The sequence below is a fragment of the Scyliorhinus torazame genome, chromosome 11 (assembly GCF_047496885.1).
Source record: "Scyliorhinus torazame isolate Kashiwa2021f chromosome 11, sScyTor2.1, whole genome shotgun sequence".
NCBI lineage: Eukaryota > Metazoa > Chordata > Chondrichthyes > Carcharhiniformes > Scyliorhinidae > Scyliorhinus > Scyliorhinus torazame.
Window position 1 is genome coordinate 7,870,181 of NC_092717.1, and position 15,836 is coordinate 7,886,016.

General features: G+C 48.8%; 1 protein-coding gene across 5 annotated transcripts in view; it reads left to right on the plus strand.

Annotated features, from left to right (window-relative positions):
- The first annotated feature begins 433 nt into the window (after positions 1-433).
- col14a1a (collagen, type XIV, alpha 1a) overlaps positions 434-15,836 on the plus strand; it is a 260,160-nt gene continuing 244,757 nt past the window's right edge. For 2 of the 5 annotated variants that reach the window (XM_072466912.1, XM_072466913.1), the window contains exons 1-2: positions 434-648; positions 8,545-8,673. In XM_072466912.1, the coding sequence (XP_072323013.1) occupies positions 8,583-8,673 (91 nt within the window). In that variant the 5' untranslated portion in view covers positions 434-648; positions 8,545-8,582. The remainder of the gene's footprint in view (positions 649-8,544; positions 8,674-15,836) is intronic. The other 3 variants (XM_072466909.1, XM_072466911.1, XM_072466910.1) reach the window with 2 other exon arrangements.

Genomic DNA, 15,836 nt, shown 5'->3' on the forward strand with positions numbered 1-15,836 from the left:
GCTGTTGTTAAATAAGGAACACATCATATGTCTGTTACAGCCAAGTTCAAAGAAAGTCAGAATTACTTTCCTAATTGCTAAAAGAAATGTACTCCAGATATAATCCTGTATTTCTACAATGAGTGGTGCCAACTGTTTTAACATTTGGGAACATATGAGAAGCAGCAATACCTGGATGTATTTTAACGGCTGCTGTTAGTGGACAGGTTCATTCACTGTCCCAGCATGTCGTTACAGCAGGCGTGAACTCTTGCAACCCACAGGGAAAATAATCACAGCTCGCCGGATTTCACCGTCTCCCACTTTCTCTCTCTCTCTCTCACTCAAAGGAATGTCAATCAGGCTTTTGAGGGGTGGTTCTCGAATCTTTGATTGGTCAGGGCTGGGTAGGGGAGGCGGGTGGAGTCGGGGAGCAGTTCAAGGCTGGGTGGGTGGTGAGTTCTGTGTGTGTGTGTGTCTCTGACACTCCTGGAGCAGGGCAGGAGACAAGAGGAGAGTGAAAGATTCAGCAGGTCCTGGCTGCAGCTCCATACACAGGGAGAGAAAGCTGTCACTTCTGGCGTGGGAGAAGAAAACACATTTATCAAAAATTGTTTAATTTCTAAGAAAGCATTTGACTCCAGTATTGATGCTTCCCGCCTCGCAAAGGTAAGCAATTCCCCCAATTCTGCTAACGATATAAACATATGTGTTTTTAAAAAATCATAAACACTAGATATGCTATCAGGAATTGTGCCGTTTAAGTTACGCTTTCCCAAAGTTGTTCAAGAAAGTTATTACTTGGGGGTCGCACTTTGCCAGTAAGGATGTGGGTCCAACGGTAAACCTGCAGGAATCTCTTAGGGACAATTTGTTTCGTCCATCTGTGAATTTCAAGGTGGAATGAACTGGTTGTAAGTGTTGAACTTTTAAAAGCAGCCCACCCATCAAAGCGAGGAACGCGATCACTGGAGGGGTTTTAATCACCCCCTTTGTACAGGAAGGTTGTGGCGCCAGCTGTTGCTTTTTGGACACACATCTGTTTGCTTCGAGAGACCTGTGTTAATGTGTTTCCCTGGATACCTGCAGAGTCCTCACTCCCCGGACCCGCTGCTGCAGTCCAAAGATTCAACCTTGAATCGTTTTTGTTCACCTCCCAAACTGGACTGAGCAGAAGATTGCCCGCGATTATCCCCGTCTCCTCCTTTGTATCACCTTGAATATTCTCCGGGGAGTGTGATTACAAAACAGAGAAAGACAAATCCGCATGTTCTTCTGACAGAGCCCACCCCACTCTGATCACACCCGCAGTATGTTCAGAGGAGGAGAGTGCCCTCGATTGGCCTTTCTGTGGGGGACGCAGGAAGGTTGGCCGAGTCCAGGGACTGTGATCAATCCCAGGTACAGAGCGTGGGTCTAGTTACACTGGAGGGGGAGCCCCAGTTGCACTGGTGAGGGGGGCCCAGTCGCAGTGGAGAGGAGGCCCCAGTTACACTGGAGAGGGGGCCCCAGTCGCACTGGAGAGGAGGCCCCAGTTACACTGGAGAGGGAGCCCCAGTTGCACTGGAGATGGGGACCCAGTTACACTGGTGAGGGAGCCCCAGTTACACTGGAGATGGGGCCCCAGTTACACTGCCAGTTACACTGGAGAGGGAGCCCCAGTTACACTGGAGAGGGAGCCCCAGTTGCACTGGAGATGGGGCCCCAGTTACACTGGAGAGGAGGCCCCAGTTACACTGGAGAGGAGGCCCCAGTTACACTGGAGAGGAGGCCCCAGTTACACTGGAGAGGGAGCCCCAGTTACACTGGAGAGGGAGCCCCAGTTACACTGGTGAGGGAGCCCCAGTTGCACTGGAGAGGGGGCCCCAGTTGCACTGGAGAGGGAGCCCCAGTTGCAGTGGAGGAGCTCCAATTACAGTGGAGGTGGTATCACAGTTACACTGGACAGGGAACCCCAGTTACACTGGATAGGTGGCCCCAGTTGCACTGGAGAGGGAGCCCCAGTTACACTGGAGAGGGAGCCCCAGTTACACTGGAGAGGGAGCCCCAGTTACACTGGTGAGGGAGCCCCAGTTGCACTGGAGAGGGGGCCCCAGTTGCACTGGAGAGGGGGACCCAGTTGCACTGGAGAGGTGGCCCCAGTTGCACTGGAGAGGGAGCCCCAGTTACACTGGAGAGGGAGCCCCAGTTGCAGTGGAGGTGGTATCACAGTTACACTGGACAGGGAACCCCAGTTACACAGGATAGGTGGCCCCAGTTGCACTGGAGAGGGAGCCCCAGTTGCACTGGAGAGAGGGCCCCAGTTACACTGGAGAGGGAGCCCCAGTTGCACTGGAGAGTGAATCCCAGTTGCACTGGAGAGGGGGGACCCAGTTACACTGGAGAGGGAGGCCCAGTTGCACTGGAGAGGGAGCCCCAGTTACACTGGAGAGGGAATCCCAGTTGCACTGGAGAGGGGGCCCCAGTTACACTGGAGAGGGAGGCCCAGTTGCACCAAAGAGTGGGCCCCAGTTGCAGTGGAGGTGATATCACAGTTACACTGGACAGGGAACCCCAGTTACACTGGATAGGTGGCCCCAGTTGCACTGGAGAGGGAGCCCCAGTTGCACTGGAGAGAGGGAGCCCCAGTTGCACTGGAGAGAGGGCCCCAGTTGCACTGGAGAGGGAGCCCCAGTTGCACTGGAGAGAGGGCCCCCAGTTACACTGGAGAGGGAGCCCCAGTCGCACTGGAGAGAGGGCCCCAGTTGCACTGGAGAGGGGGCCCCAGTTGCACTGGAGAGGGAGCCCCAGTTGCACTGGAGAGGGAGCCCCAGTTGCACTGGAGAGGGAGCCCCAGTTGCACTGGAGAGAGGGCCCCAGTTACACTGGAGAGGGAGCCCCAGTTGCACTGGAGAGGGAGCCCCAGTTGCACTGGAGAGAGGGCCCCAGTTACACTGGAGAGGGAGCCCCAGTTGCACTGGAGAGGGAGCCCCAGTTGCACTGGAGAGAGGGCCCCAGTTACACTGGAGAGGGAGCCCCAGTTGCACTGGAGAGGGAGCTCCAGTTACACTGGAGAGGGAAACCCAGTTGCAGTGGAGGGGAGCTCCAATTACAGTGGAGGTGGTATCCCAGTTACACTGGACAGGGAACGCCAGTTGCACTAGAGAGGGGGAACCAGTTGCACTGGAGAGGGGGCCCCAGTTGCACTGGAGAGGGGGCCCCAGTTACACTGGAGAGGGAGCCCCAGTTGCTGTGGAGGGGAGCTCCAATTACAGTGGAGGTGGTATCACAGTTACACTGGATAGGTGGCCCCAGTTGCACTGGATAGGAGGCCCCAGTTGCACTGGAGAGGGAGCCCCAGTTGCACTGGAGAGGGAGCCCCAGTTGCACTGGAGAGGGAGCCCCAGTTGCACTGGAGAGGGAGCCCCAGTTGCACTGGAGATGGATGCCCCAGTTGCACTGGAGAGGGAGCCCAGTTGCACTGGAGAGGGAGCCCCAGTTGCACTGGAGAGCGGGGCCCATTTACACTGGAGCGGGAGCCCCAGGTGCACTGGAGAGGGCGCCCCAGTTGCACTGGAGAGGGGGCCACAGTTGCAGTGTAGGGGAGCTCCAATTACACTGGACAGGGAACCCCAGTTGCACTGGAGAGGGAGCCCCAGTTGCACTGGAGAGAGGGCCCCAGTTACACTGGAGAGGGAGCCCCAGTTGCACTGTAGAGAGGGCCCCAGTTGCACTGGACAGGGGGCCCCAGTTGCACTGGAGAGGGAGCCCCATTTGCACTGGAGAGGGAGCCCCAGTTGCACTGGAGAGAGGGCCCCAGTTACACTGGAGAGGGAGCCCCAGTTGCACTGGAGAGGGAGCCTCAGTTGCACTGGAGAGAGGGCCCCAGTTGCACTGGAGAGGGAGCCCCAGTTGCACTGGAGAGGGAGCCCCAGGTGCACTGGAGAGGGAGCCCCAGTTGCACTGGAGAGAGGGCCCCAGTTGCACTGTAGAGGGATCCCCAGTTGCACTGGAGAGGGAGCTCCAGTTACACTGGAGAGGGAAACCCAGTTGCAGTGGAGGGGAGCTCCAATTACATTGGAGGTGGTATCCCAGTTACACTGGACAGGGAACCCCAGTTGCACTAGAGAGGGGGAACCAGTTGCACTGGAGAGGGGGGCCCAGTTGCACTGGAGAGGGGGCCCCAGTTACACTGGAGAGGGAGCCCCAGTTGCTGTGGAGGGGAGCTCCAATTACAGTGGAGGTGGTATCACAGTTACACTGGATAGGTGTCCCCAGTTGCACTGGATAGGAGGCCCCAGTTGCACTGGAGAGGGAGCCCCAGTTGCACTGGAGAGGGAGCCCCAGTTGCACTGGAGAGGGAGCCCCAGTTGCACTGGAGAGGGAGCCCAGTTGCACTGGAGAGGGAGCCCCAGTTGCACTGGAGAGCGGGGCCCATTTACACTGGAGCGGGAGCCCCAGTTGCACTGGAGAGGGCGCCCCAGTTGCACTGGAGAGGGGGCCACAGTTGCAGTGTAGGGGAGCTCCAATTACACTGGACAGGGAACCCCAGTTGCACTGGAGAGGGGGCCCCAGTTGCACTGGAGAGGGGGGCCCCAATTGCACTGGAGAGGGGGCCCCAGTTGCACTGGAGAGGGGGCCCCAGTTGCACTGGAGAGTGGGCCCCAGTTACACTGGAGAGGGAGCCCCAGTTGCAGTGGAGGGGAGCTCCAATTACAGTGGAGGTGGTATCCATGTTACACTGGACAGGGAACCCCAGTTGCACTGGATAGGTGGGCCCAGTTACACTGCAGAGGGAGCCCCAGTTGTACTGGAGAGAGGGCCCCAGTTGCACTGGAGAGGGGGACCCAGTTACACTGGAGAGGGGAGCTCCAGTTACACTGGAGAGGGAACCCCAGATACACTGGAGAGGTGGGCCCAGTTACACTGGAGAGGTGGGCCCAGTTACACTGGAGAGGGAGACCCAGTTGCACTGGAGTGGGGGCCCCAATTGCACTGGAGAGGGGGCCCCAGTTGCACTGGAGAGGGGGCCCCAGTTGCACTGGAGAGGGGGCCCCAGTTGCACTGGAGAGGGGGGCCCCAGTTGCACTGGAGAGGGGGGCCCAGTTGCACTGGAGAGTGGGCCCCAGTTACACTGGACAGGGAGCCCCAGTTACACTGGAGAGGGAGCCCCAGTTGCAGTGGAGGGGAGCTCCAATTACAGTGGAGGTGGTATCCCAGTTACACTGGACAGGGAACCCCAGATACACTGGAGAGGTGGGCCCAGTTTCACTGGAGAGGTGGGCCCAGTTACACTGGAGAGGGAGACCCAGTTGCACTGGAGTGGGGGCCCCAGTTGCACTGGAGAGGGGGCCCCAGTTGCACTGGAGAGGGGGCCCCAGTTGCACTGGAGAGGGGGCCCCAGTTGCACTGGAGAGGGGGCCCCAGTTGCACTGGAGAGGGGGCCCCAGTTGCACTGGAGAGGGGGCCCCAGTTGCACTGGAGAGGGGGGCCCAGTTGCACTGGAGAGTGGGCCCCAGTTACACTGGACAGGGAGCCCCAGTTACACTGGAGAGGGAGCCCCAGTTGCAGTGGAGGGGAGCTCCAATTACAGTGGAGGTGGTATCCCAGTTACACTGGACAGGGAACCCCAGTTACACTGGATAGGTAGGCCCAGTTACACTGGAGAGGGAGCCCCAGTTGCACTGGAGAGAGGACCCCAGTTACACTGGAGAGGGAGCCTGAATTGCACTGGAGAGGGGGACCCAGTTACACTGGAGAGGGAGCCCCAGTTGCACTGGAGAGGGAGCCCCAGTTGCACTGGAGAGGGAGCCCCAGTTGCACTGGAGAGGGAGCCCCAGTTGCACTGGAGAGGGAGCCCCAGTTACACTGGAGAGGCGGCCTCAGTTACACTGGAGAGGGGGCCTCAGTTACACTGGAGAGGGAGCCCCAGTTACACTGGAGAGGGAGCCCCAGTTACACTGGAGAGGGAGCCCCAGTTACACTGGAGAGGGAGCCCCAGTTGCACTGGAGATGGGCCCCCAGTTACAGTGGAGGGGAGCTCCAATTACACTAGAGGTGGTATCCCAGTTGCACTGGAGGAGGGGGGCCCAGTTGCACTCGAGTGTGAACATGTGTGACCAGGTGAGCTGAGGTAGTTTAGTTTCATCTCCCGAGATGACAGCGTAAATCCTGCTGGTGTTCAACACCATTGATTTCAATTTGTGTTAGAGAGTTTGCACTATCGTCTATAAGGGAGGAATTGGAAATCTGCAGATAGGAATAACTTGTGTCTCCCATGCCCGCAATGATGACTGAATACTCAGCTACCTATAGAATTCCCAGTTAAACTCTGTCCTGTGTCTGTCTCACATGTCAAACCCATTTCGTAAGTCTGGAAACAGGTTAATTTAGAAAGAGCATAGATAGAAATGGCAAAATCTTGAGTAAGAATGGAAAATAAATCTTCCAATAGCAAACGTGCCTGTTTCGTATCAATTGAAGGGTTTGATGGATAAAGGACGAATACTATGGAATCAATGTTATAAAGCATGAAGAGGTACTGGATCTATGGAACAGCTCAGCAGGTCTCGCTTAGTGTGGGGTTGGAAGTAAGGTTGTTGCAATCTTCTGGAGTTTTGCCGCATTCTCTTGGGGGTGGCAAGTGAGACATTCGCCTTCTTGCCAATTTACCAACCTGGGAGATTTGAGTAGGTTTTGGGTACAGTTCATGTCACCTTCCAATTGTCTTTTCCTATTCGACTGAAAATGACATTCATTTTGGGTGTGGGGGGGGGGGGGGGGGGGGGGGGGGGGGGGGGAGGGGTGGAATGTTAGTTTAAAAGTTATGTTTTAAAAACAAAAACTTGCATTTATATGGCGCCTTTAACATCGTACAGCATTCCAAGGTGCTTCAAGGTGGAGTGGAATCAAACAAAATTTGACACTGAACCAGAAAAGGGCAGGTGATACAAAACTTTAGTCTAAGATGTGATGACAGGTGGAGAGGTTCAAGGAGGGAATCTGTAGCTAAAGCAACATAAATTAGGGATGATCAAGAGAACTGGATTCGAGGAAAGCAGAGATTTCGGAGGGTAGGCCGCAGAGATAGGAAAGGGTGAGAGCATGGAGGCAGCTGAACAGAACATGAGAATTTTAATTTTGAGAGAATGTTGAGAATTACCATAAGTGAAATAAAAGCCACATCTGAGGCAATAAAGATAAGAAACTAATGGACTAACTTTGATGTTGTTCCATTATAGACAATAGAATTTGTAGCTTGATTGTGATTGATACAGACCTCACTGCTGGAAAGTATTTGGTCTCTTTCTGTCTGTGAATGGTCAGGAAAAAGATTAAATTTTAGACGCCTAATAAGACACTAGACTTTGAACAAGAGTTGCGGCTCCCAGGAAGAGTTGACTCAAAAGACAAAGGTTCAGAAGTTCACCTGTTTAAGTGAAACAAGACGATCCTCTGAAGTGTGGTATTATGGCATCTTCGTAATTTTCCTATTATCCAGCGAAGTAAGTTTGTATACATTGAACAAATTCCATGTCATTGTAACTACTTTGTTGTATATTCACCATACTGTACATTGATCTTATTGCAGAGTAATTCAGTTTTAGTGATTCAAAGCCATTGTCTCCATTTCTAATATTAGCTCAGTTAATCAAGTAAAGGGATTAAACAATTCCACGTGTAAAAGACACGGGTATTAGAGTTTGGGTCTCTGGGTGCATCATTGCTAATGTACTAACATGAATCACTAGAAAAATAATAAAGCTCAAAATTCGTAGAAGGGAAAATTAACACTTTTTGGAATATATCCACAGACCAACTGAACTTGTAAACCAAAATAGAACAAGTATATAGTCAATGGAGGAAAAGGGCTTGATAGGCCAAAAGGCTTTTTTCATTTCATAATATCTTAACCCTGCTTCTATACGGCCCATCCTGATCTATGCAACCCCTTTCAGTTTTACAATTCTCAGAAGTCTCTGCGATTTCCCACTTTTGGCCACTATACCCCAATATTAATTGCTCCACGTTGATGGTCGCGCCTTCAGCTACCTGGTCCCTGAACTCTAGAACTCCCTCCCTCAACCTCCCCATCTCTCCTTTAAACTCCAGCTCATTATCTACTCCTTGACCAAGCTTTTGACCATCTGTCCTAATATCTCCTTTTGAAATTTGGTTTAATGAAACACTGTGTGATGTTTTACTGTATTAAAGGTGCTGTATAAATGCAGGTTGTTATGGCTGCTTGATCATTAATCTTTCTGTTTAATAAGCGCACTCCTGCTCGCAACTGAAGTTCCCGTAACGACCAGGGGAGGAGCTCAAGGCGTAATGAATTCATCCCTCAGGTCAGACCTGAGTTTGGAATAGAAAAGATTCAGTTTATGGCATAAAGGTTGAGCTACAAATCTCGAGTTGCTCGTGCTTCCGACGATGGCATATTGTTAATGATTGAATTTCTCTACTTTGTGGTTCAAGTTCTCAAATGTGATGATGCGCAGGCTTTACGTTTTGAAGAGAATGTGCTATGACTTTGCTAGTTGTAATCTGTGCCTAAGAAATACTGCTGTTGTGTTGATTTTACAGGATTGCTCAGTGAACCCAGCCACAGGCAAGACTTAAATATGCCGGTCCTTGGGCCCAGATTAGGGACATGCGTCCTCCTGACCTTTGTAGCAGTGACAGTCCATTTCATCGGCAAGGCACAGGGTCAAGGTAATTGCTGGCAAGATAAAATTAATGTCTAAGAAATCCTCTGATGTGCAGATGTGGGCAAATCACTTGCTGGGACTTTAAGTTCTTTTCTGATACGTTGTACATGTTAATTCTGACTTGCTGTGAACGTTGCTTCCAAAGGTATTCAATGTATCAGTGAAACAGAAGATGTGAAATACTTTTTGCAATACACGTTAATATATTTACAATCTCAGGTTGCAATTGGTATTTTTTGTGATTATTTCCAATACGTATAGCAAGATTTAACCCATTGCCTGAATGGAAAATGGGGTAATTGTACAATTTTTAATTTGTAAAGCTGCTGTATCTCTCTACCTTTCCATTGTATTTTTATTCTCACTGGCACATGAACTACAGCAGCCAATATTATTTTGATGTTCATGCACAAAGGAATTGTGAAAAAAGTCATGTCACATTATTTTTCATATCAGGATATCCAAACAGGTATTTTCAGCATTCAGCTTTTGTACTTGCCCCAGACCTGAGCATCTGTCAGCACTTAATAAAACCTTGGCTCCGCTTAGACTTGCAGTTGTAGGCACAGGTCTTTCACTGGGTCTGTAACTTGTAATGCAAGGCTGCAACTAGATCCTGACCTAACCAGAATGAAAAGGTCGGGTTGGGACCTGCTTTTAAATTTAGTGCAATAACTCTGCTGCTTCTGTGCAGTGGAGCTGAGAGAAATGATCAGCTGTGACCATACTGAATGGTGTAGCAGATTCATGTGGGCTGTATGGCCTACCCTTGCTCCTATTTCTTACGTTCTAATGTGCAAAGTGAATCTGTTTCGTGTTGCTGCAAGTGTTGTAGTGTGAATACCACGCCTCTTGAATGCATTGGCAAGGGACATGTTAACAAAGATGCTGAAAAAAACCCAGTGAAAATAAAGCCCTAATTTCCCTGGTATGATAGCACAGTAACAAAGTAACATTCCATATTTGTATGGGTCATAGAATCATTGAATTTACAGTGCAGAAGGAGGCCATTTGGCCCATCGAGTCTAAACCGGGCCTTGGAAAGAGCACCCTACTTATGCCCATATCTCCACCCTATCGGCGTAAACTCACCTAACCATTCTGGATACCAAGGGCAATTTATCATGGCCAATCCAGCTAACCTGCACATCTTTGGACCGTGGGAGGAAACCGGAGCATCCGGAGGAAACCCACGCAGACACGGGGGAGAACATGCAGACTCCGCACAGACAGTGACCCAAGCCGAGAATCGAACCTGGGATCCTGGAGCTGTGAAGCAACAGTGCTAACCACTGTGCTACCGTGCTGCCCTGGTTCAATTTGTTGGTCAAATTGTTAAAAGAACCTATGTTAATAATCATGCTTTTTGAGTTGCGAATCGGCTACAAGTGTTGTAAATTGTCCATTGCCTTGTGCCTGATTTTTGAATGAATGAACTCTACTCCCCTGCTCTTTCCCCATGGTCCAGTAAACTGTCTTGAAGCGCTGTGCCATAACAAGCAAATAATAGGGTGTAACGTTGAGTCGATTATGTTTATGACTATCTTTTGGCCAAATCAGATTCAGGGAGCCATGGAAAGTTGTAGCAGTGTCCCATATTTTGAAAACTTCGTTGCATTCCAACCACTTTCACACAACTCATGTCCCGCACATTAGGAGGTCTCCACAGTGTGCACAGGCTTCACTTTTTCATTTGCCTGTTTGGCCTTTGCAAGAGAATTATTTGACATTTTCTCTTCAAGAATGTTTTTCCCTGAACACATTCCCTGAATCTAAGACCAATACAAAGTGTGCTCATGGGCTGTTTAGCACAGGGTTAAATCGCTGGCTTTGAAAGCAGACCAACGCAGGCCAGCAGCACGGTTCAATTCCCGTAACAGCCTCCCCGAACAGGCGCCGGAATGTGGCGACTAGGGGCTTTTCAAACTTTATTTGAAGTCTACTTGTGACAATAAGCGATTTTCATTTCATTTCATTTCATTATGTGACCTTTAAAGTTGAGTAATGGATTTAAAGGCCGAGTGATTCGCAATGACATTTTTTCTACTAGATTTTAAAAGAAAGGAATTAATGCAAAAGTCATCTTTAAATAAAAGTGCATTTTTGGGTAATATAATTATTTCTGTTTATTTTTGCATAGCATAATTTGTTTATTTGACACTAATCTTATTATTGATTGCATGGTGACAAATACAATTTGTGACAATTGAAAAGTCCTGACAGCTCCTTTCTCAGTAATCTAAGAATAAATGTAATAGCCCTTCAAAAAGTTCTTAAAATGCTTAATGATGTAACCTTTGGATAATTATAGGGCAACAATCATTTGGAAACAGTTATATTGCTATAATTGTCTAAGTGTGATTGTGTCGAGTAGAACACACACTTTGTATGAATCCTAAATGCCCGAGGTAAAATATAGATAAATACAAAGATCGAGGATCAATACGTTTTGTGCATCCATAACCCCATGAAGCATTTGTTTCAACGTGTGAAAGAAGGTTAGGGGTTGTCGCAAGTACAGATAGTTGTTTGACTTAATTTCAATCAATAATGAATATTGGAAGATTTTTTTGCAAAGTGTTAGAAAATGGAAGTGGGGCTAAACGTGTTGCACGTTTTGTTATGTTAAGATAAGGCTTTGCTCTTTAAAGCTGGACGAATCATATTCCCAGAGGATTTCACATGTTCCTTCCCAGCGATTCCATTCCTGCTGGTGTCCCTTTCTTGCCCATTTTACACATTTCCTTGCACGCTTTAAGTGTAGGCTCCACCCCTCTCCCCATGCGGTGAATCAATGGGAAGGTGTGATGATATTCAAATGAATTAAATTCTTCTGGCTGATATGGAGACATTCATTCCGTGTGGCAGCCAAAGTTGGTAACTGACCTAAACTGGCACGATTCTGGGAACTGTGACGATAACCTTCTGGGATGACAGCTAAAAACTCCGCCACACTGTATTCTATCAAATCTGTAGTCAAAACAGTTGGGAGCATTAAATTGTAAACTTTCAAACATCTGAGATTTAGTGTATGGCACTGTGGTGATTCTAATTAACATCAGCGGCACTGTGGTTTGTGGGAACTATAATCCAGATGTCTATAGAAAACAGAAAAGGAATAGGCCTTACCCAGTTACTCTTTGACTTTACAACTACAATAGTTTCATAGAATTTACAGTGTAGAAGGAGGCCATTTGTTGCCAATCAGGATACTATCCCACGGGCGTCACCAATAATGTTGCTCTTTAGAGTCGCCAATATGATACTGAAGCTCTTTTTATGATACGATGTTATGTCCCAACAGCATCGCCAATACTGTGGGTGTTTCTGTTTCTCTTACTGAACCACAAGGCTTTCCCGTATATCGGTCAAATGACCAGACAACCAGCTAGTCAGTTCAAGTTCAAAGATGGTTTATTTACACACAAGGGTTACTTTGACATGCAAGCACAATATACTACAAGTTAAACTACACCTATCAACTACAATAACCTATACTTAACTTCAGGCGACCGGCACTGTGCAAGTGGATAAGGCCTTTATCTTGATATCAGGTGGCTGGTTTGAAGAAGTGGCTCTGTCTCTGCTGGGCTCATCTGTCAGGTACCGATTGTTGGTCTTGAACTTGGCTGTCTGGTCGTTATGCTGCAGTTGGGCTGGCGCAGGCCGGATTCAAAGGAGGCTGGCACAGGCCGGGTCCAAAAGAGGCTGAACACATGGCTGTGTCCCCTTTTATCCCTCTGAGGTTTCGCGCTCTTTGGGGCGGTCCTTAATCTTGGACCCAATAATTCGACAGGGCTTTGATCACTGCCTTCGATTTTGGCCAATAAAGGGGCGGGTGCCTTGGTGGCTGGGCGGGTCCTTAGCGGCCATTGACCTTGGCGGTTGAGCTCTCTGAGTAAAGGGGGGAGGCGCCGATCAGTCTGTGGCTGTATCGGTTTCTTGAGTGCAGTCCTATTGTTCTGGGGAAATGGGCCATTAGAATGCAAACGAGCGGGGGTTTTGATCAGGTCTAGCTATCTGGGTTGCAAATACACACCAGCTCTGTATCTGTCTGAGTCCTGGGTTGGCCATAATTTCCATGGTCCTTTGCAGGTGGCCATCTCAGATGGCAACACATTGGGCCCATCGAGTCTTCACTTCCCCTTGGGAAGAGCACCCTACTTAAGCTCACACCTCCACCCCAGAACCCAGTATCCCAACCTTTTGGACACTAAGGGCAATTTAGCATGGCCAATCCACCTAACCTGCACATCTTTGGACTGTGGGAGGAAGCCGGAGCACCCGGAGGAAACCCATGTAGACACTGGGAGGAAGTGCAAATTCCGCACAGACAGTGACCCGAGGCCGGAATTGAACCCAAGTCCCTGGCGTTGTGAGGCAGCAGAGCTAACCACTGTGCCACCGTGCCGCTCATTGTGATATGAGTTCATTGTAATTTCAGTTCCCACCATGAAATAATATTTTGCATATCCTCAAATAGAAAAAAAAAATCACATTTGTTATGAAAACTTTGGGTAGCACTGTGCAGTTAATTCATTCTGTATCACCCAAGGACATAGATTTGCTTCTTGCATCTGCTCGCAACAGATGAGAATTTCCAGCCTTTAAATACTTGCAACTTTACATAAAATGAGTTTTGCTCCCTGTGTGCAATTAGCCCTTGCAGATGTGGATTATTTTTTCAAAAGTGTTTGCAACAAATGCAAGCGGTTTAACTTTCAATGAACAGATGTATGAACCTTGCAGAGTTAATTGTAGGAAACCCACTTTTCTGTAAGGTTAATAAAGACACCTCCCTTTGATGGTGCTGTTGGGCTGCATTCCTACATAATTATTTTTCTTTAAAAAAAACCCATTTATCTGTCAAACCTTTGATGGTCTTGAGGCATTTTTCTGGTTCAGCGTGTTAACAAAGCTGCTGGCTTTTCAGCTGGGCATTCTCGCAAACCCATACTTTACAGCCGCACATTTCTTTTTCAATGAGGCAATTTCATTGACTATTTTGACACCGCGTTCCAACCCAGATTTGGGTTAACCAGTCATTTTTATTTGGGGGAAACCAGATTTTCGCTGCAAGATCTTAAAGTACAACAGGAAAAAAAAAAGGTGTCATCTTCAGGTTGGTGAACACGTAACTATCATTTTTGTCTTGTTTTGTCTGAGTGTTGGCACTGATTGTCTCTGGGGCTTGGCAGGAAACAAGCAACTTTGTGCCAAAATGCTCCTTTGCGCTAAAATGGAATCACTTCAATATGGACAATTCCTTATACCTACTTTCGAAACCACGAGAGGCCAGGAGATTAGCGATTGATGCAATGATACTTTTACTATTGAAGAAAATAATTTGGAGCTCATTTGCTTAATAAACTGAGGTGCAAATTTTACCCACTTAACCAAACTCTTGAGGCCTGGACGCTCGATCTTCGACATAGCCCCTGTAGTTATGGGAAAATGTGTTGTAACTTAAACCTAAAAAACAAGTGTGTCCAAAGTTTTGTCGGTATGTGCCAAGCACATTACAAAGAGTGACTCACCGATGGGGTGCTCACAGTTGGGAGCAGTGTTTGATTGCAGAGAGGAAATCTTGAGAAAATCGCTGCCCTACAATTTCCTGAGGAAGGAGCAGCGCTCCGAAAGCTAGTGACATCGAAACAAACCTGTTGGACTTTAACCTGGTGTTGTAAGACTTCTTACTGTGCTCACCCCAGTCCAACGCCGGCATCTCCACATCATGGCTACAATTTCCTGGCAGAAGAGACGGGATATGGAGCCGTGGTGACTGTCTGGTGTCAGATGTAACATTCCAGTCACTAATACACTACCAAGGTGTATCAACAAAGGTGTGGTTTATTAGAACGCAGCGAGAGTCATTTTCATCCTCAGCACCTGGGCAGTAATGGGATAAAAACTGGACGCGCTCTGCAAAAGGTGTGCAATCCCATTCGCTCCATCTGATTAATGCTCAGACAGTGAACAGCAACAACCGATGTTTATTTGGGCTGTTAACAGAATAAAACCTCCCAGGGCGCCTCACCGGAGTAGAATAAAGTAAAGTTAGGTAGCGAGCCAGGTAAGGCAGGATTAGAGCAAATAACCAAAGTTGCCTGGAAGGGGAGGGAGTAACCAGGCAGCTGATGACACAACCACCAATGGTGGAGCGATTTTAAAAACTGGGACTGCGCAAGAGGCCAGAATTCGAGGAGGGCAGATATCTTTGAGAGTTGTAAGGCTGGAGGATATCACAGAGATAGGGAGGGGTGAGGCCATGGAGGGATTTGGAAACAAGAATTTTTTTAATGAAGGTGTTTCTGGGCCATTGTCTCCATTAAGGAGCAGTATCATCCGTGACTCCAATCGGCAACAGTGTCAGTGATGAATTAGCTAACACACATTGCTCTCTCATCCCTGAGCCATCGGAAGGCGTGTGTGATCGCCCCTCCGATATTTCCATGTTGTTCTCATGGTTATCTGTTAGCATTTCCAAGGAGGTAACTTAAATCTTTTTTGTCATGATTTTCCCATTAGAGAGTAGTCCTGGCATGTCCGCGGCACAGTGACAGCCGTAGACTTGTGTGGGCTGAACATTTGCATACCACAAAACCTTTACAGACAGCCCAGAGCACGTCACTCTCCAGCACTGAGAACTACCGAGCAAACTGGGCAGCACGGTAGCATGGTGGTTAGCACAATTGCTTCACAGCTCCAGGGTCCCAGGTTCGATTCCGGCTTGGGTCACTGTCTGTGCGGAGTCTGCACATCCTCCCCGTGTGTGCGTGGGTTTCCTCCAGGTGCTCCGGTTTCCTCCCAAAGGTTTCAGTCCAAAGATGTGCAGGTTAGGTGGATTGGCCATGATAAATTGCCCTTAGTGTCCAAAATTGCCCTTAGTGTTGGGTGGGGTTACTGGGTGATGGGGATAGGGTGGAGGTGTTGACCTTGGGTGGGGTGCTCTTTCCAAGAGCCGGTGCAGACTCGATGGGCCGAATGGCCTCCTTCTGCACTGTAAATTCTATTCTATGAACTGTACAAAATGTTCCATTGGCTAAAGCTTAGAGTTTACACAATTAATCAGTTTGTGAATTAAAATTTTCATTCGGAATGTACTTATTGATCAGCTGCTAACAACCGCACCAAAAATAATTTGGTTTCTGATTGGGAGCTGCCAAC